The following is a 27,680-nucleotide window of genomic DNA, read 5'->3' on the forward strand; positions in this document are numbered from 1 at the left end:
AGTAGGGGATGAAGTGTGATTCCCTTCCCCAAGTCCTGCTGTGTTGCTTCATCATGGTGGTGGGGTTGTTGTTGGGGATGGCTGGCATGTGTAGGGGTGTGTTCCTGGGAGGATGCAGTGAAGAGGAGCAGGAGTGAGATCGCGTTTGAGTTGGTCACCAGAACCAGAGATTTACTCTTACTGGAACCATCTTCATAGAACCTATGGCAGTGTTTCCCAAACTTGACAATTTTAAGGCATGTGGACTTCAACTCCCAGACTTCCACAGCCAGCGTTGCTGGCTGTGGAATTCTGGGAGCTGAAGTCCTCATGCCTTAAAATTGTCAAGTTTGGGAAACACTGACCTACGGGAATACGTCTTTTGGTCTGCTCTGTGTGTTATGTTGATGTGGTGCCTTCCTATTGGCTGACTGGTATGTTGATGGCTGATTATTGGCTGTCATTTTCTTGTGCTGCCCAGCCCTCACCTTCTAAGTAATTGATAGGCTGGTGGTAAATCAGCACTCCAGTTAACTGGCGAGGGGCCCGTTTCCCAGGTTTCAATCATTTCCCTGGCTGTTTTTGTCCTTGCTTGTCCAACAATCTGAGTAGCTGCGAAATTGAATGTATCAGCAGAATTAGCTTGCAATGCTGCATTCTAATCAGTGCGCCTCCACGGCTCTTTATGCCACGGCTATGACCAAAATGTGTACTTATGCAGCAAAGTCACCAGTGAAATGTAAATAATCATGATTTACAGTCTGCTTGAGTATTGGAGATCTGCATAACTTCATCCAATCCACCCTGTAAGCCAGGGGTCTTCAAACTTGGCCCTTTTATGACTTGTGGACTTCACCTCCCAGAATTCCTCAGCCAGGCACTTCCTGTAAGCATTACTGTTCCAGAGCTGGTATCCTCTAATGCTCAGCCTCTGCCATGAACAGTTTTTCAGAGCAGATTCTTCTGGCTGTTCTTGACTCAACTCATAGAAATCTTATTTAAGATCTATTAATTGGTCATTAAACTCAATTACAAGGCAATTCCTTTCTAATCAATTCATGATCTGTCGCATAAAAAGCTTCCCACGTGGAGGATTTAGCTTGGGAAAAAAAGGCAACTGTGTGGGGGACACGGTCAAGGGGTATATGAAAAGAAAGAGAACAAGGAAGAGCTTCATTTTCTCCAAATGCAAGGACCAGGGGCCTCTAATGAAACAGATTTGAAGATTCGGGACAGACAGTTTCAAGTATTTCTTCAAACAGTGCACAATTGAACTGTGAAATTCATTACATGGGTAATTTGTTTGGCTCGAAAAGGAAATGGCTAAATTCATGACGAACAGACTCATCCGGAGCTATTGGTCTTGACAATTCAGTGTTATGTTGGAGGCACCGTGCAGTGGAAAAATGAGAGGGATACATCTCCATCTTCTCTTTTTGAAGATCCCGTAAAGCAGGGGTCTTCAAACTTGGCCCTTTGGTGACTTGTGGACTTCAACTCCCAGAATTCTTCAGCCAGGCCTGCTGTGGTTTCTTCACAGTGATTCTGCCTAGATTGTTTTACAGAATTGGAGACATCATGGGTGGGGAGGGGATATGTGTGTGTGTGTGTGTGTGTGTGTATAAATAAATAAAATGGCGTCACCCAGAAGATGGCTTTGCATGTAAAATGGAGGTGGGTCTTTTATGAAGCAATAACAGCCTCCTTCTTGACTTTTTTTGACCTCCCTCCCATAGATACCCCCCTTCCCCGAACTCCCAAGCATCCTCTGTTTTTGCCCTCATCAAAAGCAGACAGTTGAAATATTACTAGATTTTTAACTTCCCAAATTCCTTCCAGTCATGCTTCAACACCACCACTGCCCTCCAGGTTTCTCAAGAAACCACTCTTCCAGATGTTAAATGTTAAACCATGTTTATTTTTCTCTGCAACCCCGCAGTGCCCTCCACACGTTCTTCGTGGGCCCACTTGAAATATTTAATTCTTGTGAAAAATCAAGTCGGATGAGGAAGTGATGCCCTTTAGCGGCGCCAGCTGCACCGTTCTTTTTCGACAGACGTGTAGATTTGACACTCAACAGGCTGCAGCCAGGAGGAGAGGCTTCTCGCCCAACCATCTGAGCATGCTCAGTGAGAGCCAGGTGTGACCTTTTGCCAGCAACATTGGGGTCAGGCAATCCATCATGGAGTCCCTGCTGTCAGGTCTGGTGCTTTGCTGCTGCCGTCTGTCACTGGGGTAGATGGAGCCTGCTTAGAGGCAATCATGTCAAAATCTATGTAGTCTACTCAAGCACACGCTGAAGGATGCTTTTGACAGGCCTGGCCAAGTGGGCAGGAGATAACTGGATTTACATTTCCTCTTTGTTTGAACGTCGGGTATGTCTGTGTGGATGTGTGGTGTGTACCTCTTGGTCTGCAGATGCAAACGCATGATGTGTGAGTAGCACAGGACAAGAGCCAGGGCTATGCAGAACCACCTCTTGATCTTCAAAGTTGGTCGTCACGAATGAATCGGTTGCCTTCCGAATGCTTCCCGTAGTAGACATAACGGCACTTCCCCAGAACACCTGGAGTAGAGAAAGAAAAAGAGAAACGGTTACGGCAATGGGTATAACGCGAGCCCGTACAGGGGACGGGAATAAAAACAATGAGTATAAAAACCGAGTTTCCTTCAATCTTGTATTTGGATATTCGATATCTTAAGGTCTGGACCAGACTAGGTTTTTCTGCTTTATCTTTTGAGGCAAAGGATCAAGATCAATACTTCCTTTTTAGAATAGAATATCTTTATTGTCATTGTGTAACTCACAACAAAATTAATTCTTTCCCCATCTCTTTCTTTAAATAGGATGTAAATGTCACTTAAGGAACAATGCTCTTAAGTTAATCTGAGTTAGGATACTTGTTACAAAAGGCCCCACGCAGCATCTGTCAAGCATTTTTAATTCAGCATTTAAAAGACCAAACTTTCCTTCAAATCAAAGTTCAGTTTCTGGTGACTTCATGAATAACATCTCTGTAGGGCAGGGGTTTTCAAACTTGGTCCTTTGATGACTTGTGGACTTCAACTCCCAGAATTCCTCAGCCAGGCACGTCTGGGAGTTGAAGTCCACAAGTCATCAAAGGGCCAAGTTTGAAGACCCCTGACTTAAGGGAACCCATTTTGTTCTTTGAAACTACAGTCAAAATGTTCATCTCCATGACCTGTCAGATTTTGCAACAACTACAAAGAAGCTTTATTCTATTCTAGCACTTTGGTAGAAACAAATGTCTCTTTGTTTATAAATCTGTTCTATCCTATTTCTGGATTTTAAAAAGAACGCAATAATTCTATTTAAATAAATACTTGATTGTGCTTTCCTTCCAAAATATGCCTCTGTATCTTTTTTAAAAAGCCTTTCTAAAAGTATCATATATTAATAGATAGTAAAATAATGTTCATTTTGGCCTTTTTTGTGGGGGGGGGAAGATCATTATAAAGTTCAAAGACACGCAAAATTGGAAGGATGTTCCACTGATCTGCCCATTAGTCCAGAAAGCAGTGTTCTTTCCTTTGTCGGATTTTGAAACAAAGGCCAGCATAATTAAATTAATCCTGAAGCATGTTTAACTTCAGATTGAATTTTATTTTAGACCAAAAAACCAACACTGACAAAGAGTATATATTCAGTTGGAAAGTCCTGTAACTGCAACTGAATTTTTTTTCATTGTGAGCTCTATTTTCAATTCTTGCCACTCCCAGATTAATCTTGATCTACCAGATCACAGCTAAGCCATCCATATGCTTTCTGCTTTCCCAGGATTCCCAGAAAATTCTCAACCTGATAAACATAATGAGCACAGAGTGTGTTCAGTTGAATTCAATGGGTGGCTGCCTTTTAGCAGACATGTACAGATCTGAAGATATTTAGGGAGGTGTCTCATGAAAGAATGTGTTCAAATCCGAAAACTAATATATTTGGAAAGACCTAATTTGGGAGAGAATATAATATATATAATATACACAATAGAATATGCATATAATTCCTCACTTTAGCACATACTTGTTTTTCTTCAGAGATTAAGGCAGAAATAAATAGATACGACTGATGGATGAACGGCTGAGAAGGCAACACATGTTATCAGAAATAGATAAATCCCTCCACGCTTTTTCTGGGAGTCACCATCCATGAAAAACAGGGCTTTTATCTTCCAGAATAACTTTTCATGACAAACACGGAAGCTATCGCTGCTTCTCTTTTTCCCATGAGGCTACCCAGGGCTGTCGATTTTAAGTATCGGAATTTAAAGACCATGAAGTGTATTTTTATTAGCATGAGTTCTCTTTTATTAACAACATTCCTCAAGTTCCTTTGGCAGATGGGACTGATAAAGACATCCTTAAAGTTGATCCTGTTTTTTTTTATTTTGTTTTTTTTTTCCTCCTCTTTTTGTGCCTGGGATGGAGGCTGTTTATGGAAATGGTGGCACATGGGCGATGTGGTGTCGTGACTCAGAAAAGTAGACAAAGGAGGCCACATAGTAATATTGTCACTGATCTCTTGACAGCAAAACAGATCCTGCCGTCACCGTCCCGATTTTTAAATAGACATCAAGCGCGTTCAAAGGCGAAAGGCCAGGCTTTCAGTCAAGGCGATGATTGGGGTAGAGTGGCTCTTTGGACAATAACTTGATCCGAGAAGACACTGTGTCAGGATTGGAGACAAGCCTGGAATTGTGTGCGGTGACACAAAACAGACACCCAGGACAGAGATACTGGTGCCGTATTGCGCCACGCATATTCTGACACTGTCGCCGGGGCTAATGAAACCTGACATCCTTTCCTATCGCTTAGAATATTCTTTGTGGTTCCTGCAGATTTCTTTTTTTACCCTTTCCTTCTCCAGCCATCATCACAAACTCCAATGGTTGTTTCTGAAGTTTCTGGCAGGCCTCGGCTGTCACGGGTTTTGGGTTTTGGTTTTTTTTTTCCTTTCAATCCGAGAGGCCTTAAGGATAACCTCAGTCACTCCAAATTTGGGATTTGTGGCAGAAGCGCTCCCGTTTTTTCTAGGCGATCTGGGCGACGTGAGGTGATCTGGACACGGAAGTGTGAGGAGCTGTCACCTCAAATAAAGTCCTTCGCTCCGTTCCAGGGACCCTGGGCAAGGAGAGCTTGGACGGTCTCTGGCAGCAAAAGAAATGAAATTCAGCTGTACGGCTGCTCCTGGCCTGGAGAAAAAGGGACTTCTGACTGTTAAAGTCAGCTGGGTTTTTTTTTTCCTTTCTTTTTTCAACTCCTTCGGTCCACGGTTGTTTAAATGAATGATGTGTTGTGTTGAAGGAGGAGCACCTACTAAGGAGCCCAGCTTTGGTTCCATTACTGGTTTATGTTCACTTTTTTTTTTTTCCTGTGTGTGTGTTCATGTGTGGTTTGTTTGTTTTTTTTTTCTTTTTGCTCAGAGGCCCCTGAATAAAAGCCAAGCTAAAAACAGTCTCCGTGGGAATGACTATTATTTATTTATTTTTTAATCAGGAAGTTTACGGTATTTGTAAAGCAATAATCTCCCTTATCGTTTTTTTTTTTTTTTTTTTTGTGGTGACCAAGAGGCCTGCATCCTCTTTTGTACACAGAGAGGCAGACTCACAAGGATTTATGCTCACAGCCAGACACACACAGTCACACCCCATCCCCTTCCCACTCCTAGCAGTTGAGAAAAGTCTGCAAATGGCCGGAGCTTGGGGCCTTTAAGAAGAACATTTGAGGGAAAAGGTTTTTCTTTCCTAATATTTCTCTTTCTGGTGATATCTTCTGAAAATGAGAGAAAGAGAGAGAGAGAGAGAGAGAGAGAGAGAGAGAGAGAGAGAAATAGCCAACCTTTAATGCCCAACATTGCATTTTTAATTAAAATACCCAGCACTGGACCTGATAAGCGAAATATAGTCCCAATACAAGGAGAACTGGAAACTCTTTTCTCTCCAGGCTGTTGAAAAATGACAAAATCCCCTTCCTTGAAGGATCATTCCTCTCCAAGCGAAGCACCTAATTTTTCTTAAGTAGCCTCTTCCACCATCACCCGTAAGCTGCTGAAAGTATAATTATGAAAAAAATTGCAGGGGGGGGGGAAGATTCATTTTTAAATGCACTCTTTATCTTTTAAATGTTTTCCCTCTGTGGAATGGATGTTCTAATTATACTGAGTAAGTAACAATCTAGCCATCGCTGGTGTGTGCGGAGGTATCTGTCTCACTCAAACTGTACATTGGACTGTCAGGAGGAGGGTGTGTGTGTGTGGGGGGGAATGGCAGGAAGGGAGATGCAATTATCCTCATAAACAAAATACATGCATGCAGGCCAACCCAAGTTTTAAAAAGGCATTAAAAATGAGTGTGCAGCCTCAAAACTCTTGAATATTTAAACTACAATGTACACACTTGCTGGTTGGAAATAAAAAGGCATACTTTCAGGGTAGGATTAAATTTCAATTTCAATTAGTATTAAACACTGAAACAATTTGATATAAAGGTGGCTTCAACGTTCTTCTAAATAGAGAAATTCTATTCTATGCTATGCTATGCTATGCTATTCTATTCTATTCTATTCTATTCTATTCTTCTACTGTCTACTCTAGTCTACTCTACTCTACCCTACCCTACCCTACCCTATCCTACCCTACTCTACTCTATTCCATTCCATTCCATTCCACTCTGTTCTACCATTCCATTCCATTTTCTAGTCTATATTCCATTCCACTCCACTCAACCATTCCATTCTCCTCTCCTCTCATCTCCTGCAACACTTGTCCAGAAAAACACGCTCTAAAACAGCTCATATCTTTTCTCAAAGGATAAACTCCAGCACAATCAAGTGGTCCTTGTGATCACTTTACCAGCAGTTTAGCCTTGTGGAAGAATGAAAGTGGATTAATGCCACAGGTACCCCACAAATGATCAATCAGTGTGTTACATAAAAGGCATAACAGTTTCTCCAAATGGAAATACTAATCTGATAAAGGATGTTCCTCCAAAGTCATGATCTACCCACAGCCTGGTCACCCAGTTCCAGCAATGAATGCAAAAACGTTTCGGTGTTTGGCATCTGAATGACTTAGTCCTTGCCTCTTCTTGCTTAGTTCCTAGAGCCTTCTATAGGGAAAGGAGACATATGTCCACAATTGTATTGGCCACAATTTCTGTGACCAGAGAAGAGGGGGTCAATCTATTTTGCAAAGCACCAGAAGGCAGGACAAGAAACAATGGATGGAAACTAATCAAGGAGAGACACAACCTGGAATTAAGGAGAAACTACCTAACAGTGAGGACAATTAACCAGTGGAACAGCTGGCCTCCAGAAGTTATGGGTGCTTCATCATTAGCGGTTTTCAAGAGAAGCCTGGACAGCCATTTGTGTGAAATGGTATGGAGTCATCTGTTTGAGCAGGGGGTTGGACTAGAAGACCTCCAAGATCCCTTTCAACCCTATTCTTCTATGTTCTAAATGTATAGGGAGCTGCTTTTACAATTCGACTGTAAAGTCCAGTCTAGGTGGGGGAACCCTTCAAATGATTTGAAAGCTTCAATTGGTTCAAAATTAAACTGCTTAGTCTTTAATCAAACAGATCCTTTCTATTTTAAAGTAACTTAATAAGTTATCATTTTGTTTTGTTTTATCATTTTCTTTCAAGGCCAAAGGCAAACAGTAATTCCCAGTTTTAAATCTTGAAAATGCAAAGTAATCTAGATCCAGTGGTGTGCTGGAGGCAGCTCTCACAAGCTTAGGAGAACCTCAGATGTTGCACATTGGTTGAGTCTTAACACCTAACATGCCAACATATGTGGACTTCAACTCCCAGAAATCTCAAGGCATGGTGGCTGAAGAATTCTGGGAACTGAAGTCCACATATCTTAAGGCATGCTGGCTGGAGAGTTCTGGAAGTTGCAACCCACACATCTTAAAGTTGTCAAGTTTGAAAACACTGAACTAGGCCAAGGGAAACTGCAATAATGGCTCTGTAAAAACTCCTAGTCAAGCTGATGAGTGATTAAAAGCATTTCAGTCTTTCTGCTGCAGCTTTGGATGAAATGAGTGTCCTTTTTCTGAAAAAGAATGAAAGAAAGCAGACGTCCAGGAATTTTAATTTTTTAAATAACTGAAAACTCTACATATAACTGTGTCTGGCTAGTTTTAGCTTTGATTTGGTTTAGACCGAGTGCATAGAAACAAACAGACCAGCAGATGTTTAATAATCAACCATAGGATGCCAAGAGTTCTTTTGTGTCATCGTAATGGAGTCAGGCTACAGACCGTGGTTTGCTTTCTTTGACCCAGGCTGAGACACAGTTTAAGGCTCTCTAACGCATTAAGGATCTGAGCCATTAGGTTAACAGATTAAAGAGGAGGGGGAGAAAGCATGAATGTTTCCATTACACATGTCCTTGCATGGAAACAAACAGCACACTGTGCCTTAGATGTCACACAGGACTTCATTTTGCAAAGAGAACACAAAAAATAAAATAAAAAATAAAGCAGCTCTTCCTTCTGGAATGATAATGGCGTGATCTTTGCACAGCTTTCTACAGCTCTAGGAACAGAGGTCCTTTCAGATAAATTATTGCAATGATTTAAATAGCTGAGTAGAAGTTTGCAGAGAAAACCTCTGTAGTCTCTCTCTCTCTCTCTCTCTCTCTCTCTCTCTCTCTCTCTCTCTCTCTCTCTCTCTCTGTAAAAAGATTACAATTTTTTTCTTTTCTTCTTAAGGTCCAGTGTGTGTTAATGGGATGTGGATTGGCAGCAGAAACTCTTCCCTTTGTTGCTGAACTATAATTTTAGAGAATCCTTCACCCTTTCCCCTACTGGTTGTGTCTTCTGTCAGTAACAGAATAACACAGTTGGAGGGGGCCTTGGAGGTCTTCTAGTCCAACCCCCTGCTTGGGCAGGAGACCCAATACCATTCCAGACAAATGTCCAACCTCTTCTTAAAAGTCCAGCAAAAGATGTTGAGACTCTAGAAAGGGTACAGAGAAGAGCAACAAAGTTCATTAGAGGATTGGAGGCAAAAGCATATAAGGAACGGCTGCTGGAATTGGGTATGTCTAGTTTAACGAAGAGAAGGACGAGGGGGGACAGGATAGCAGTCTTCCAGTATCTCAGGGGCTGCCCCAAAGAAGAGGGAGTCAAGCTATTCTCCAAAGCGCCTGAAGGCAGGACAAGAAGCAACGGATGGAAACTCATCAAGGAGAGAAGCAACCTAGAACTAAGGAGAAACTTCCTGACAGTGAGGACAATTAACCAGTGGAACAACCTGCCTCCAGAGGCGGTGAATGCTCCAACACTGGAAGTTTTCAAGAAGAGACTGGATAGCCATTTGTCTGAAATGGTATAGGGTCTACCTGCCTGAGCAGGGGGTTGGACTAGATGACCTCCAAGACCCTTCCCAACTTTATTATTATTATTATTATTAACAGTTTCTCGCCCTCCTCACATTATAAACGTCTGGCATAAGAGATCAAGTTTTCTGCAGGGAGAGAGGTGTGAAGATCAGAAGAATTTAATAATTGATAGCAGAGAGAGTTTGCTAAATGAACCTCATGCATGCAAGTTAGCTGGTCCAGATGCAGTTAGTCTCATTTTAGGATACGCGACTGTGCCAGATTCATCCAACTTTCTCGCTATTTTCCTTTCATTTAATCAAGCTTTCATTTACCTATTTGCCATTGGTCCGCATTCCATTGCTAAGCAACTGTGCTTACGTATAATAATAGCGGTTCAAGGTGAACATACCAGAAAGCCCCAAAGCCCTTTTTATGCATAGTTATAAAGACACGATTCAACTTTGGAAACTGAGAATGGAAGCAGGAACTTGCTAACTCTTCTTTGTTGCCAAGAGGGAAGGACAAAGCAGGAGGCTGACAACCTTTGCTGATTGTGTAGCATCAAAGCCAATTCTTTACCTGTTTTGTAAGGTTTGCATTTAAATGTGGAAGGGTGGGGGGATTCTCCCCACCTGGCCGAGCGCTATGAGCAATTTCTCAAGTGTTTCCACGTGAATCGGTGTAAGTTGCCACGTTGCCATTTGGGGTACATACAAATGGGTAGCTCAGCAGATGGCATCAAAACATGGTCATATTTAGATAGAGGACCACAAGGAAAACCCTAGAGCAGTGTTTCCCAAACTTGACAATTTTAAGGCACGTGGACTTCAACTCCCAGAATTCCACAGCCAGCATTGCTGGCTGTGGAATTCTGGGAGTTAAAGTCCACGTGCCTTAAAATTGTCAAGTTTGGGAAACACTGCCCTAGAGCTAGGCATTAGATTGGGAAGTTTAAACAGTAGGCCAGCAAATCACTTGCACTTTGCTGCCAACAATAATAAGTGGATTTGTCCATGAAGTCACCAGAAGTCTCCGTAGAGACTCAGAGAAAACATATACTGTAATATCATCATCATCACCATCATCATCATAATTTTAGCCATGGTCCGTCCACTGCAGGATGAAGGCCTCTTCCGCATGTTTCCAACCAACACGGTCCTGAGCTTCCTTAGGCTGGTTGGGCCTGCAGGACTTGGCTGATGTCGGCACTCCGTCTTGTTTTAGGTCTCTTTCATGGACGCTTTTGATCAAGCAGGATCCATTCTATGACTGCCTTGGTCCAGCTGACCTGAGTTCTTCTTGCTATGTGACCAGGCCGTTTCCACTGTTTGACTCTTGATGGCATTGTAGACTTTCGTTTGTTCTCTCATCCATGTGAGGGTCTTTCTATCTTGCCTTGTGATGCCACGTATGTCTCTTTCCGTGCCTCTTTATGCCACTTGTAGCATATCTAGATCTAGATCTAGATAGATAGAAATAGAGATAGATAGAAATAGAGATAGATAGATAGATAGATAGATAGATAGATAGATAGATAGATAGATAGATAGATAGATAGATAGATAGATATAACTATAGATATAGGTATCCTTAATTATATTAAAAACACATGTCGTAAAAATGGTAAATAAATCCTAGTGCTCGGATTTATTTACCATTTTCACAACAGATATAGAGATAGATAGATAGATAGATAGATAGATAGATAGATAGATAGATAGATAGATAGATAGATAGAGATAGAGATAGAGATAGAGATAGAGATAGAGATAGAGATAGATAGATAGAGATAGATAGATAGATAGATAGATAGATAGATAGATAGATAGATAGATAGATAGATAGATAGATAGATAGATATAACTATAGATATAGATATCCTTAATTATATTAAAAACACATGTCATGAAAATGGTAAATAAATCCTGGTGCTTGGATTTATTTACCATTTTCACAACAGATATAGATATATATAATTTATATCTATCTATCTATCTATAGGTCTTTGGTTGTTCGGGTTTTCTCCCGCGTAAAATTGGAAGTGTCTTGGCAACGTTTCGACGAAGTCACATTCGTCATCTTCAGGCTGGTGTTTTTAGCTTCTTGCTTCTATCTATCTATCTATCTATCTATGTCTGCAGGCAGACATAGAGAAGAGCTTAAAGCATAGCAGCCATTACAGTCACATTTTATTGATGGAAGTTGTATTTTTTTTGCATTAAAAATTATGCCTAAAGATATGGCCCTTTTCCAATCAGTCTCTCTCTCTCTCTCTCTCTCAGTTCCAAAGGTCAAAGAAATCTATTCCCACCTACACTGAAGACCTTGACCACTAGAGGGCAGCATTAATTTGTCAAAGGAAGAAACCAAAGCTACAGACTAAATTATTCTTCTACTAACTAGGACAATTAAAGCAGTCCCGTTTGCTGCCATCACAATCCACTTTATGCTTTGTAAGGATCTATGGTTTCAATTTGTACATTCGTAGCTTCCAGCTGATGGCTAGAAAGCTGACTTGTGGGAGAATGAAAAATCCACTCTCTCTTTGTGCCAAGGCAGAGCGAAGAAAAATAGAACAGAAAAATAAAATAAAATTTAAAAAACAACAACACCATGACCATCAACACGTATGCTCGAGTCTAAGCAAATGTTAAGGTGAATTTCTAAATCTTACACAGCAGAAACAATGTGAAGGCACAGGCTGAACACCAATAAGTCGCGCCATCTCCCTAGAATAGATAATGTATGTTATGATCTTCTTTCCTTCTAGGTGGACTAAATCTTCATTCAGGTCCCTAGCAAGCTGTGGTTACCTCTTCGTCATAAGATGCACCCCATAAGATGTAAATTCCATAAGACTTTCTGTGCAATGGGCAGCCCTTTGCAGTTGAAGTTCTGTTGAATGTTCCTGTTTGCAAGGAAGACTTGAGCACTTGGAAATAAGCAAAGGCTGAGATTAGCAAACGTTTGCTGGTTTATTGAGTATCTTGTCTGTTTCTAGAAGCTCAAGGAAGGGCATAAACAGCCCAGAATCACACAATGAACTTCCCTGCTTGAAGATGGACTTCAGCCAAAGTCAACTGAAGATGGAGAATCTCCTCAGACATGAGCCATGCACTTTGGGATGAACCCCCTCTCAATGGTGAGGGAGCATGAATGGATTTCCAGAAAACATTGCAGACTGCAGGAACCATTTGTGCTTCAGTCTGAGATGCAGACAACACAGACTCATCCACAACAGCCTGTGCCTATCTCCAACAGTGAAGGGAGACAGGGCAGTAAACATCCTGCAGCCAAGAAGGTTCAACATCCATTTGCATCACTCAGGTGACTCTGAGGACACAGGTCAACCTCCAAGTGGCCTCAACAACTCTCTAAAAGGAGGCAAATGACCAGCTGTCTGCAAGGAGTAAAAATCCTTCCCTTGCCCACCATCCAGTCAGAGCTGAAGAAACTTCTTGGAGAAGTGAAACATCTTCAAAGAAAAACAAGAAAGTCCAGTTGCCTGCTGAAAAAGCATCTTTGGGACAACCAGGACCTTGGATGACGGAGAACCTCCATAGACATCCTTCATTTGGTTGCAGATTTAATCCCTGTTTTAGGGGCCTGTAATGATATTTATATTTACTTCAAACAATATAATTGTCTATTTTCCTTTCCCTTCAAACCATGCTGGGCAGGTTGCAATAAGTGATCACCTAGATATACCAAAGGGTTTTTATTTTGGCCCCTCAGTGTGAGAGGTGGGTGTGTGGATGGGAACCAGCCATGGTGAGTTTTATTATTGCAGCATTGTCAGTCTCGACACAAAACAGAACTTGTGGGCCTGTATTAAGGGAAAATGCCAGCCAGCATTAGCGTTAAGACCGGCACCTGTCAATTCTTTTCCCAAGTCAATTATTAGATGCCTGGGAGCACCTTCCCGTAATGATTTTCAGAGCTGGTCTGAAGGCATAAGGTAGTTCTTGACTTACGACTGCAATATTGTGATGAACATAGAATAATGGGGTTGGAAGGGAACTTGAAGGTCTTCTAGTCCAACCCCCTGCTCAAGCAGGAGACCCTATACCATTTAAGACAAATGGTTGTCCAGTCTTTTCTTAAAAACCACCAGAGATGGAGCACCCACAACATCTGGAGGCAAGCTGTTCCACTGGTTGATTGTCCTCACTGTTAGGAAGTTTCTCCTTAATTCCAGGTTGCTTCTCTCCTTGGTTAGTTTCCATCCGTTGCTTCGTGTCCCGCCTTCAGATGTTTTGGAGAATAAGTTGACCCCCTCTTCTTTGGGGCAACCATTCTTCATATGTTTTAGTCTCCAGGCCTTTAATCATCCTAGTTGCTCTTCTCTGCACTTCTTTGCACACAAGTCCTTCTTCAGATTCTGGTTTTGGCACCGTGTACATCAGACAGCACCCTCAGAACTCAAGTTCCTTTACTTTTGATACTGAATAGCATGTATATTATAAAAATGACACTTACCCTGCAGACATAAGTCTGTTGACAAATCACACTACATGTGGTGGGTGGGTAACCTTTCACCATCAAAGCTTAGGAAAGCAACAAAGCAGCCCCCTTGTGAGAGAATGTCATATATGACCCCTTATAGCTGTGAATTAATCATCTGAAAAAAACCCAAGTGATCATTCCCAATGGGCTGAAGGACGCAAACGCCTTCGTCCCCCGCTATTTACATTTGTGTATCATCCATGCTTCAAAACGCAACCCGTGAATAACGCACAAACCACAGTATAGAAAGCATTGAGGCACAAGCCCGGCACTTAAAATCCAACACACACTCATTGTCGTGGCATGAAATGCACACCCAGCAGGAATGGTTCCAGTTGACAGACGCGCAATGAAGGCACGGCAGATGAAAACGTATTAATTATATTCCTCCGCCATTAAGATCATTAACAGTTGAGTTTCTCATTGTCCCAGGCTGCTGTTGGCTTCAAAAATTTGTGTTGGGGTTGAGAGGGTGGGTGGGTGGGTTGTGTGCATGTGTGGGAGGGGGTTCCGAAAAGGGTTGAAATTGCCAAGGATTGGCAATTGGGAGAATTCACAGCACCCTTGCCTTGTGGAAAGCGCAAAGACATACAACTAGTCATCAAACTTACAACAGCTTGTTTAGTGACCGTTCAAAGTTACAGTGGCACTTGTAAGGGATTTAACAACCATTTTTTCACAGTTAATGACTTTTTTGCAGCATCCCCCACGGGTCACGTGATCAAAGCTCAGACGCTCGGTGACTGGTTCATACGTACAATCGTCGCCATGTCTCAAGGTCATGTGATCCACTTTTGTGACCTCCTGACAAGCAAAAATCAATGGGGGGAAGCCAGGTTTGCTTAACAACTGGGATTGCTAAGTGGCCAGCTTCACAACTTCACAACTGCAGCAAGCAAGGTCGTAAAATGGGGCAAAACTCCCTTAATGACAGACATTTTGGACTCTGTTGTGGTCCTGTACTATAATAGTAATAATAATAATAACAAGAACAACAACAACATAACACCCCGAACTTAACAATTGTCGATAAGAAAGACAAAAAAATCTGGATAGTGGACGTGGCAGTGCCTGGAGACAGCAGAATAGATGAGAAAGAACTGGAGAAGATAACAAAGTACAAAGACCTACAAATAGAAATAGAAAGACTGTGGCAAAAGCAAGCAAGGGTAGTACCAATAGTCATAGGCTCCTTGGGTGCAATCCCAAAACACCTGGAGCACAACTTGAACACCATTGGCATTGACAAATTCGCTATTAGTCAATTGCAAAAGGCGGCCTTACTAGGAACTGCTTCCATCCTGCGACGATACATGTAATACCATCAAACATCCACATCTGCCTATCCCAGGTCCTGGGTAAGGACTCGATAGGTAGACAAAATGCCAAATCCAGTCTGAACATCTGGCTGACTGTGCGACGATGATGATTAATAACAGCAACAGCAGCAACAACAACAACAACCACAACAACAATAATAATAATAATACCAGAGTTCCAGAGCATGTTTTCATAGGGCTGCCCAATATTTGATATCACATGATTGAGAGGAAGTTTCCGAACTGGAAACATCTGGAGTGAAACTTGCTTTTCTCTCATTTTTTTCCCCCTTTGGAACGTTTCATGAAACCAGTTTCCGATCACGACTTGACCCAGAAAACCAGGGATTCCTCCCAAACAGAGCAGCTGTTCTGATCTTTTCTCCCACGTGAATATCAGTCTCTCAATATGTAGTACAATATTTGAATGATCTGCAGTGAGTTAAAAGTTCTGATTCTGGTAACCTTTCTCTAATTTTGGCTCGGACCAAAAACAAACAAGCAAAAAAAGAAAAGAAAAATCCAACGTAAATTGGAATGCAATTGTTAAATTTGCACACTCGTTGTTGTCCTGTTTGGGACGAGAGAGGATCTCAGGAGGGGTTGCTCAAAACGAACGACCAAAAGAGGGGGGGAAGGAATACAACGGTTTTAGGAGCCTGTGGGGGGGGGCGATAGACGATAGCACATGCACAAAGGGGGAGAGTGGAGGAAGGGAAGTAAGCAACGGAGCAGCAGCCCCAAGCAACATCAAGAAAGTAGTCAATACACAACTTAACCACTATAAAGGAGACTCCCATCGACCTGTTTTAAGCCCTGATGATTAGCTTGGCATTAGATTAGTTTAAACGTTTTTAGTTTAATTTTTTTCCTGGTGTTCGTGTTTATTTGTTTTTATAATATGTCTCTACCCAGGATTCATGTTTTTAATGAGATTAGAAACACACACACACACACACACACACACACACTCCAGATAATATATAATTGATAGCTTGCATTTACTGACATGGCTGGTATACAGATGTAAATGTTATTATAGCTTTTATATTTTATGTTCTCTCTGAAATATCATTTTGCCTTTGAATAATAACCCTGTTCAGATTTCTGGGGAGCTAGAAGGCAAGATGGCTTCTCTCTCTCTCTTTCTCTCTGTCTCTCTCTCTCTCTCTCTCTCTCTGTCTCTCTCTCTCTTCTGTATGTGTGTATTTGTCTGGGTGTTATCTTTCCAGGGGAATATGAATTAAGTTTCGGGTGTCATATATTTCTTTAAAGTAATTTGGAATTTTAGGATATAGGATTTCCTGTGATGGATATGCTGCCTGGATGAGCTACATTCCATTTAAAATAACTGTACTGGTACATGCTTACATCTGTCCTGGCTCGTAATTCACTTTCACATTGGGTTATAGATGTCTGTATTCAGTGAGTCTGCCTTTCCTTCAGGTATTATTTCAGCCCTTTGAGATAATAAGGAAAGTTTAATTGCGTTGTTAATTGATTTTTTTTTGCACAACATTATTACCTTGATTGATTGCTGAGTTGATGAAAATGTTAGACAGAGGCAGCGTAAAGTATCAGCTCTGGCAAAGAGTGGGAGCCTTGTGGAGAATAGATAACCTTGACGTGAAGAGCTATATCCTTCAGATACGTCTTCCCTTGACATATTGATGGCCCTCGAAAAGGGAAAAGTTGATTGTATGCAGAATGCAATCATTAAACCCACTTCAGCTCGCTCTTGATTAATTTGTTTTTTTTCCCCTGAAAGATCTAGTTAAAGAGAAGGTCTCACCTGTATCAACAGCCACTGTTTCCCCAGATATCAGAATTTTTTTTAAAAGTGTCTTGCAACAGAAGAAAAGGATGAGGCTGTGCTGAGCCCTTAGCATCAGGGAAGGCCCCAAATACTTGTGGGTTGCCCCAAAGAAGAGGGAGTCAAGCTATTCTCCAAAGCACCAGAGGGCGGGAGAAGAAGCAATGGATGGAAACTCATCAAGGAGAGAAGCAACCTGGAACTAAGGAGGAATTTCCTGACAGCAAGAACTATGAATCAGTGGAACAGCTTGCCTCCAGAAGTTGTTCCTGCTCCATCACTGGAGGTTTCTAAGAAGAAATTGGAGATCCATTTTTCTAGAGTGGTATAGGGTCTCCCGCTTAAGCAGGAGGTTGGACTAGAAGACCTCCAAGGTTCCTTCTAACTCTTTATACTGAGACTTAAAACAAGACTTGAACATCACCACATGATAGCAGTCTTCCAGTATTTGAGGGGCTACCAGAAAGAAGAGGGTTTCAATTTATTTTCCAAAGCACCAGAAGGCAAGACAAGAAACAATGGATGGAAACTACTCAAGAAGAGAAGCAACCTGGAATTAAGGAGAAACTTTCCAACAGGGAGGACAATCAACCAGTGCAATAGCTTTGCCTTCAGAAGTTGTGGGTGCTCCATCACCGGATGGCTTTAAAGAAGAGATTGGACAGCCGTTTGTCTGGAATAGTCTAGGGCCGTGGTGGCGAACTGTGGCACGTGTGCCATAGGCGGCACACGGAGCCATCTCTGATGGCATGTGAGCCATTGTGGGCCAAGCTGTTCCCTCCTCCTCTCCGTGCATTTGCAGCTCTCCATGCATGCGCAGTCTGGGAATAGGCAAGAGGCTATAAAAGGAGCAACTTTCAGCAGAAGCAGCATTTGCTGCAGACAGCGAGAGAATGAGCACAAGTCGGAGCAGACAGTGAGCGAGCGAGCGAGCGAGCACAAGCCGACAGCTAGGTGGCCACAATCACCTGGCACCCGGTGATGCATAAGTGGGTTGCAGTTTGGGCACTTGGTCTCTAAAAGTTTCGCCACCACTGGTCTAGTCCCAGCTAGGTAGGCAAGAAAGGTCAAGCAGGGACCTAGCCTGGAGTCCTTGCACAGCCACAACAGGCATAAGGCTGACGCACACACACTCCACACCCATAAACATTAACTAGTTATTCCTAAGGGAAGGTTTGCGGACGGGGGAAATTCTTGTAATATAGATAGGACACAATAAAGTTTTAGACTTGGCTTTTCATGAGTGGATCTGGATTAGCATCCCACCACCAGAAAAAAAGTCATGCTGAGGAACATCCCCTCCCCCTCAAAAAAGAGGAAATGAAACAAAAGTCTCCTTAGGACAAGCGTGGTAGTAGCTCTGATGCCCTTGGAGTAACTGGATCGCTGGTGTAACTTTGCAGGTTGGCTGGGCACAATAACTCGCCGAGCTAAAGTAATCTACATTTGCTGGAAGTCTATGCTATTTAATCAGTCAGTTATACAATGTAATTGAAGTGTCGCTTCTGGGGACTGTATGGACAAATGGCCTCCATATCACCTATTCCAGCATCTCCCAGAGACACATCCTTGAGATATCCCTGATCCTATCTCTCCACCTTGGTGACTGTTTTCTGATTTTTCTTTTCTCCACCATGCAAGCATAATTGTTTCTCCTAGTAAGTCCATCATCCACTTTCATCACAAATGCAACGTATCTGAGTTATGCATATGGATTTTCAGGGAATAGTCCACAACAACAACAACAACAACAACAATAGAGTTGGAAGGGACCTTGGAGGTCTTCTAGTCCAACCTGCTGCTCAGGCAGGAAACCCTATACCATTTCAAACAAATAGCTATCCAGTCTCTTCTTAAAAACCTCCAGTGTTGGAGCACCCACAACTTCTGGAGGCAAGCTGTTCCACTAGTTAATGGTTCTCACTGTCAGGAAATTTCTCCATAGTTCTAGGTTGCTTCTCTCCTTGATTAGCTTCCATCCATTGCTTCTTCTTCTGTTTTCAAGTGCTTTGGAGAAGAACTTGACTCCCACTTCTTTGTGGCAAGCTCTCAGATATTGGAACTCTACTATCATGTGACCCCTGGTCATTCTCTTCATTAAACTGGCCATCCCCAATTCCAGCAACCATTCTTCGTATGTTTTAGCCTCCAGTCCCCTGATGCTCTTTGTTGCTCTTCTCTGCACTCTTTCTAGAGTCTCAACATCTTTTTTACACCGTGGTGACCGAAACTGGATGCCGGATTCCAAGTGTGGCCTTGGCAAAAATGGCAGCTATAGAGTTGCGCCCAAACATGAGCTTCTTAAAACCACGATCAGGTTAAGAAGCCTGAATCCTGACAATGGAGAGATTGTAGATCAGGCATGTCAAACTTGTGACGTCACGTGGCGTTGCACGATGTATCAGAGCTTTTTCACCATTGCCGGCAATGGGGTGGGCGCAGCTGCGGTATGATGAAACCAGCCCACGGGCCGGCAGTTTGACACCCCTGTTGTAGATGATCCAGGCTAGGAGAGAAGCCATCCAGAAGCCAGAGCAAATCATGGTCAACTCATCAGTGCAGCCTTTGCATCTGGCCGACTTTTATAGTTTGGTTCATATTCCCCGATCTTACTGGGAATTTTTGTTTTTGTTTTTTTTTAAAAAAAGAAATTTTATTTTACCTTCAAATGCCAAAACGTATGATGTTCGAAACTAGGGTAGACAATGACTGCACCCTGTCCCTACACACAAACATGCACACCAACACACGCCCACACAAACACATGTACTTTTCTTTAAGGCAAAGTTGAACAAGCCGGCAGAATTCAGAAATTTATGCTCTCCGATTGCAATTAATAGTAGACTGTTTGGAAAGCTGATGCCCAGCCATGACTTTACTCCAACTTGAAATCTCTGTGCAAAAATAACAACAACAAAAAAAAACCAGGTTCTAAACCTCATTTCCTTGTTTCCTCTTGTCTCATCAAGTCGTCTGTGTGAAAAAGAGATGGCGAGCAGGCTAATTATAAGTCTCCCAGAAGTAAAACTTGTGAAAAGCACTCGCGAATAAACCTGCTCACAGGGAGAGAATATCTGGCAGTGGGTCTGGTTCATATTTTCCCATTAAATGCCCATTAAAAGCTTCCCTAGTAAACTGGTTTACAGCCCCGCCAGAAATGGAGTTAACATTTCCATTCCATGGAGGATTGCCGAGTGTTAAAAAAACAACAACAACACGAAAAACAGCACAATGTTGCTTTCAGACGTGGCTGCTTATCCTTGCCTTTGTCTCTATTGGCATTTTCCCACCCACCCCTGCCATCCCCCCATCCCCCACCCCACCCCCCACCCCGCTTTTCATTTTCGGTGACATGTCAGCCATCTCTCATCAACCACAAAAGAAAGTTGAATGCAAGGCTTTACAAAGTTAGGCTGACATTTGCTCTCTACCAATAAAAAATATTTAGTCCATTAAACATAAATACCTGTCATTATGATCCATGGACTGGCTACAAGCCGCTGTTTCCCTCTGATGTTTATTACATCCAAACAACTGCACAGGCTGCATGTTTCCAACTTCGGCGTATTGATTAAACTTTTAAATGGCTACCATATAACCCAGGGACATCAGGAAGATTAATTTGCGTCAATGTTCATCTGTAATTCATTAGCCATTTATTCTTTACAACCACATGGGCTATCAAGAAAATGCAGGCCATTTTTCACCCTGCACAGGGCTTTGGGAACAGGTTGGGCAGTTGGTGCTGCATACCAATCAGACACACACACACACACATACACACACAGAGAGAGAGAGAGAGAGAGAGAGGGAGAGAGAGAGAGAGAGAGCCTCTTAAACTGCTTGGCTTTTCAAAAGTTAAAAGTTGGGAAATCTCAGAGGCAGGGGAAAAGAGAGGAGGAGAGCAGAGGGGAAGGAGCCTCTGGAACTAGGAAAAAAGGGGGCAAAATATACAGCCTTTTCATCCGTGGACTCTTAGCTTCTTATTTTTCCATCAGAGTTAAAAAAAAACAACAACTGGAGATTCGTTCGTAGTCGGGGCTGTGAGTGAAAGGAGTCACCTGCCTTTCCAGCTGAGCCCAGCAGTAATTTTTCCTAGATGTAAACCCTGTAGAACAGTGGTTCTCAACCTTTGGGTCGGGACCCCATTTGGGGTCGAATGACCATTTCACGGGGGTCGCCAAACCACACCGTCCGCCATTTTTTTCCCTTTTCCCTAGCTGTCCTACTCCCTCTTATTGGTGGCCACACCCACTTGGGGGTCACCACAACATGGGGAACTGTATTATGGGGTCACGGCATTAGAAAGGTTGAGAACCACTGCTGTAGAAAATGACACGAAAGCTTTGGGGGAAAAGACTGGGTGGCATCTTAAGCCAAAGGAATAAGAAAGCCACATTTAGCAACTTTCTCCGGCCTTCCTTCTGGAGTTTGGTCCATGTGTTGTTAGGTTCAGTGCCCAACTGAATAGTTTGCACAATGACAGGGTTGGAAGGGATCTTGGAGGTCCTCTAGTCCAGCCCCTGCCAATAAATGGCTGTCTAATCTCTTCTTAAAAACCTCCACTGATGGAGCACCCGCATCTTCTGGAGGCAAGGTGTTCCACTGGTTAATTGTTCTCAGGAAAGTTCTAGACTGGATCTCTCTTTAATGATCTTCCAGCTGTGATCACTAGCTTTATCACTAGCTTTTCTCAAGGTTTAAGAAAACAATGTCTGGATTCATCCCGATGATTCTTTGTGGGGTAAGAAGTAAATATGAACCTTGCATGGTTAGAAACTAATCAAAGAGAGAAGCAACCTGGAATTAAGGAGAAACTTCCTGACAGGGAGGACAATTCATCAGAGGAACAGAAGTTGCCTTCAGAGCTTGTGGGTGCTTCATCACTGGAGGCTTTTAAGAAGAGATTGGACAGCTATTTGTCTGGAATGGTATATAGCTTCTCCTGCTTGAGCAGGGGGTTGGACTAGAAGACCTCCAAGGTCCCTTCCGGTTCTATTCTATTCTATTCCATATTATCTCTTCTCTTCTCTTCTCTTCCATATTCTATTCTATTCTATTCTATTCTATTCTATTCTATTCTATTCTATTCTATTCTATTCTATTCTATTCCCTGCATTCTATTCTATTTCTATTCTATTCTATTCTATTCTATTCTATTCTATTCTATTCTATTCTATTCTATTCTATTCCCTGCATTCTATTCTATTTCTATTCTATTCTATTCTATTCTATTCCATATTATCTCTTCTCTTCTCTTCTCTTCTCTTCTCTTCTCTTCTCTTCTCTTCTCTTCCATATTCTATTCTATTCTATTCTATTCTATTCTATTCTATTCTATTCTATTCTATTCTATTCTCTGCATTCTATTCTATTCTATTTCTATTCTATTCTATTCTATTTCTATTCTATTCTATTCCATATTATCTCTTCTCTTCTCTTCTCTTCCATATTCTATTCTATTCTATTCTATTCTATTCTATTCTATTCTATTCTATTCTATTCCCTGCATTCTATTCTATTTCTATTTCTATTCTATTCTATTCCATTCCATTCCATTCCATTCTTAGGCAGCTTCTTTTCCTCAGGCAAAATGGGCCAAAAAAGAGAGAGATTTAACTGACTCTGGAAAGTCAAACATTGTAAAAAGTCTTTCAGAGCGATGCAGCACTCTTGAAATTGCTAAGATATTGAGCCTGTGGTCAGAGGATTGTCAAATGTTTTGCTGCAAATAGTCAACAGGGCTGCAAGAAACGTGTTGAAAAGAGAAAGACACACATTAACTGCCAAACATTTGAGAAGAATCAAACGGGAAGCTACCAGGAACGCCTCATTCTCCAGTGCTATCACATTCCGGAACTGCCACCTACCTGGAGTGCCCAAAAGTACAAGGTGTTCAGTGCTTCCTAATAATTATGCACACCTTGATATGGGGTGTTGATCTCCTTAGGGCACACCTTCCCTCATTACACAAATACACATCATCTGATATGCTTATATCCGCTAAGCCTTCAAGTTGATACAGCTTGGAGGCGGACAATATGCATGAAAATGACTACATGATCAAAATACTCACTTGCCTAATAATTGTGCACGCAGCGTAGTGCATCCACCAAAAGGGTTTTCAGTAACAAGAAAATGTTGCGGTGGCATTGATTTGTGTCATATGTTATTACCGTAGTAATAGAGATTGAGAATTTTGCAAGCAGGCGTTTCGGAGATTCCAAATTTTTACAATTTTGCTTTGTGATGGTTAGGATACAATCCTTTGTGTATGTCAGTTGTCTAGGGTTTGTTTTTTTGTTTTTTTGGAGAGCTAGGATTCTGTGATTTGATGACTCTAAGTTTCAGTCTTCAACTCAGATTTTCCTTGCCATGTGCTATGTACAATCACACACACACACACACACACACACACACAAACACACACCCATTCCCTATTTAGCAGGGCATTATCATAAGGATAAAATAAAGGAACTATCTGGTTATCAAGATGCATTGCCAGTAAAAAAAAGGGGGGGGGGTCTCTTCCGGTTAAACAATGGAATAATTGCATTATCTCTACTGTTTTGTTTCATGATATGGATTTGAAAGGGAGAAAACACAATTTATGTTAACACAGGAGTGTAAATTGAATAAGCAACATGGGAAAGTGTGTTAATTTTAGTCCAATTTTGATGGCTGGTGGATGAAGGAGGAGGAGGAAGAGAAGGAGAACTCAAGGAAGCGAATACATGCATTTTAGAACATAGAATCACAGGGCTGAAAAAGAACTCAGAGGTCATCTAGTCCAACCTTCTGCTCAAGGCAGTAGACTTTATACCATCCAGGTTAAATGGCTGTCCAGTCTATTTTTGAAAACCTCCAGAAAAGGAGCCCCCACAGGAGGAAAGCTGTTCCACTGATGAATTGTTCTCCCTGTCAGAAAAATTTGCACCCGCAGTCTAGATCTAAACCCATACCAAAACTGTAGAACATATCCTGCCCATGCCTTTTGTGCTATATTATCTGCAAAGTATGTTTTTTTAATAAATAAATAAATAAAAACCCTGCAATACATGTAAAATATCACAGCTATACAATTGCACAATGAAACCTCTAGGACAGTGGTTCTCAACCTGTGGGTTGGGACCCCATTTGGGGTCGAACGACCATTTCACGGGGGTCGCCAAACAACGCAGTCCGCCATTTTTTCCCCTTTTCCTTAGCTGTGCTACTCCCTTTTATTCTATTGGCTTTTGAAAGCCAATAGAATAGACTCTCTTGAATAGAGTCTAATTCTATTGGCTTTCAAAAGCCAATAGGAATCGTCCAGGCTGTCTCTGCCCTGCTGAGCCCGCCAAAAGTCCCATTCTGCAAACGGTGCTGCACCAGTTGAGTAGTCCTCGACTAACGACCGGTTGAGTAGTCCTCGGCATTAAAAAGGTTGAGAACCACTGCTCTAGGAGGAAAAAAAAGGCAGACCGCACCAAGAACAATCAAGCAATAGGAGAGAAAGAAGCAGAACAATGGAGGTGCCTTTGCTTCGCCTTGCAGGCATGCATTCCATTGCTCCAGCACTAGTGAATCAGAATAGAGCTGGAAAGGAGCCTGGAGGTCTTCAAGCAGGAGATCCTATATCATTTTAGACAAATGGTGGTCCAATCTCTTCTTGAAAATCTCCAGTGTTGGAGGACCCACAATGACTGAAGGCAAATTCTGATCCTCTGGTTAATTGTCCTCACTGTTTGGAGGTTTCTCCTTAATTCCAGGTTGCTTCTCTCCTGGATGAGTTTGTTTCTTGTCTTGCCTTCTGGTGCTTTGGAAAATAAGTTGACACCCCTCTTCAAATACCCTCAAATACTGGAATACTGCTATTATACATGAGCCAGCCGTGTGCAGCAGCAATCAAAAAAGCTAATACAATCCTTGGTTGTATAAACAGAGGCATAGAATCAAAGTCACATGAAGGATGAGTACCATTTTATGAAGCCTTAGTAAGGCCACAACTGGAATATTGCATCCAGTTTTGGTCACCACATTGCAAAAAAGATGTTGAGACTTTGGAAAAAGTACAGAGAACAGCAACTAAGAGGATTAAAGGCCTGGAGACCAAAACATAGGAAGAACGGTTACAGGATTTGGGAATGGCTAGTCTAGAGAAAAGAAAGGACTAGGGGGTGACATAATAGCACTATTTCAATATTTGAGGGGCTGCCACAAAGAAGAGGGGGTCAATTTATTCTCCAAAGCACCAGAAGGCAGGACGAGAAACAATGGATGGATACTAATAAAGATGAGAGACAACCTGGAACTAAGTAGAAATTTCCTAACAGTGGGGACAATTAATCAGTGGAATGACTTACTTCCAGAAGTTGTGGGTGCTCCAATACTGGATATTTTTAAGAAGAGACTGGAAAATCACCTGACTGACATGGTTTAGGGTCTCCTGCCTGAGCAGGGGGTTGGACTAGAAGACCTCCAAGGTCCGTTCCAGCTCTATTCTGATTGACTGAAATCATCAGCCCTGGTGCTACACCTAATACCTTAGCCAAGGTATCTGGATCTCTTCACAGGGCAGACTTTCACTGCAGATCTCCTCCTTCCTCAGCACACCACACAAACACACACACACATGCAGGCCCAAATCATTTGACAGCCCAGATCTCTGCTTGGGGTCTCCGCTTGAGACAATCCAGAGCTGAAGACTTTTGCTGTCCTCTCTCAAGATCACTCATCAAACTCAAAGTTTGAACTTTCCTGGTTTGTATTTGTGACTTTGATGTTGCACATATGCTACAAAGCAACAGCAGAACAATGGTAGATTAAGGCCTATTTGTACAACCGGGCTATTTCATAAAGTTGCGCTTAACCTTCTTCCAACAAAATTATTGTTATAATATATTTTTTTGCCCCCCTGTGCAACGATCCTACAAATCAGCCTTAAATTATGGGGTATAACACGCATTCCAGGTCTCATTTCCTGGTACTAAGCATCCTCTTTGAACTCTTGGAGTTTTAAGAGGTTTTAGTTCTCTAGTCCCTGCAATCTTTTAATAAATCGGGTTTCCAGTTCTTCATATTCTTTCTTCCCGACCCCCGCCTTCTCCTTACACACACAATGTTGTAAGCTAGCCTTTGCCTAACCTAGCATTTCCCTTCAAGGATATCATTGTTGTGTTTCAAAACAGAAAAATTAATGTAATATGTAATAGTAGTAAAGTTGGAAGGGACCTTGGAGGTCATCTAGTCCAACCCCCTCCTCAGGCAGGAAACCCTACACCATTTCGGACAAATGGCTGTCCAGTCTCTTCTTAAAAGCTTCCAGTGTTGGAGCATTCACAGCTTCTGGAGGCAGGCTGTTCCACTGGTTAATTGTTCTAACTGTCAGGAAGTTTCTCCTTAGTTCTAGGTTGCTTCTCTCCTTGATTAGTTTCCACCCCTTGCTTCTTGTCCTGCCTTCAGGTGCTTTGGAAAATAGCTTAATTCCCTCTTCTTTATGGCAGCCCCTGAGATATTGGAATACTGCTATCATGTCCACCCTCATCCTTCTCTTTATGAAACTAGATATACCCAATTCCAGCAACCGTTCCTTATATGTTTTAGCCTCCAGTCCCCTAATCATCTTGAAAATTTCAATTTTGCGCCTTCTGCAATGATGTCCTGCACGCTCTGCGATAAATTGTTTCCCTGCATGGAGCTAGAAGAGGAAATAGTAGAAGCAGAAAAATGGCTTATTTGGAGAACTTCCAAATCTATACCTGAGCCAGAGTCTCTTTCTTAAATCTCTCCCTGGTGGTGTCCCAATATAAGGTGGGGTTTTTCTGAGCTTTGGGTACGGAGGGATACTTTCCCTCTTTCACTTGCTCAAAACATGAAGGGGGGGACAGCACCTAACATCTTGGCTTGTTTCAAAAACATTAAGCAGGGTCGGATCTGATTAGTACTTGGAGACTACCAGAAAACTCAGCCTTGCAGACCCCAGGAGGAAGTCCAAAAGAAAAGAAAAGAACCAGAAAAAAAACAAACAGAAAACCTCTGCCATATTGTTGCCAAAAATAGGAAGTTCAAAAGAAAATTGCAGGAAAATTGCAAAGACTTCTCCAGGCAATTGTCTGGAATTAAAATGGCTGGCTGGCTGGCTGGCTGGCTGGCAGGCAGGCAGGCAGGAAGGAGGGAAGGAAGGAAGGAAGGAAGGAAGGAAGGAAGGAAGGAAGGAAGGAAGGAAGGAAGGAAGGAAGGAAGGAACCCAGAGTGGGACGAAGCCCATTAAATGGTTGATATGGGTGTGTGTTGTCACCGAGGGGTGGGGGTTATTGTTTTTAAAATAAAACATGTTATTATTTTTAATTTTTTAATTATTTTTATTCCTTCTACATTGTGTTTTTGTTTTCTGCAAGCCACCAAGAGTTGCCGTGAGTGAGTTGGTGGCTACATAATTTTTCCAAAATAAGGAAGGAAGGAAGGAAGGAAGGAAGGAAAGAAGGGAGGGAGGAAGGAAGGAAGGAAGGAAGGAAAAAAGGAAGGAAAAAAGGAAAAAAGGAAAGAAGGAAGGAAACCTTTTGAACTCACACCCTGACATCAAATAGAAGTATGTGAGTTGCATAGGCTGAAACACATGAAAATGGAAGTGAGATTTGGTCATGTAGTTGAAACCTCGGTCTTCACTTTTTTCACCACACACACACACACACACACCACCACCACCACCACCACCACCACCACCACCACCAG

General features: G+C 42.1%; 1 protein-coding gene across 2 annotated transcripts in view; it reads right to left on the reverse strand.

Moving 5' to 3' along the window:
- Positions 1–1,876: 1,876 nt before the first annotated feature.
- LOC120310652 (leucine-rich melanocyte differentiation-associated protein-like) overlaps positions 1,877–27,680 on the reverse strand; it is a 320,932-nt gene continuing 295,128 nt past the window's right edge. For both annotated transcript variants that reach the window (XM_039349296.1, XM_039349297.1), the window contains one exon: positions 1,877–2,545. In XM_039349296.1, the coding sequence (XP_039205230.1) occupies positions 2,466–2,545 (80 nt within the window). In that variant the 3' untranslated portion in view covers positions 1,877–2,465. The remainder of the gene's footprint in view (positions 2,546–27,680) is intronic.

The sequence above is a fragment of the Crotalus tigris genome, unplaced genomic scaffold (genome assembly GCF_016545835.1).
Source record: "Crotalus tigris isolate CLP2741 ecotype Arizona unplaced genomic scaffold, ASM1654583v1 scf7180000018252.723642, whole genome shotgun sequence".
Taxonomy (NCBI): domain Eukaryota; kingdom Metazoa; phylum Chordata; class Lepidosauria; order Squamata; family Viperidae; genus Crotalus; species Crotalus tigris.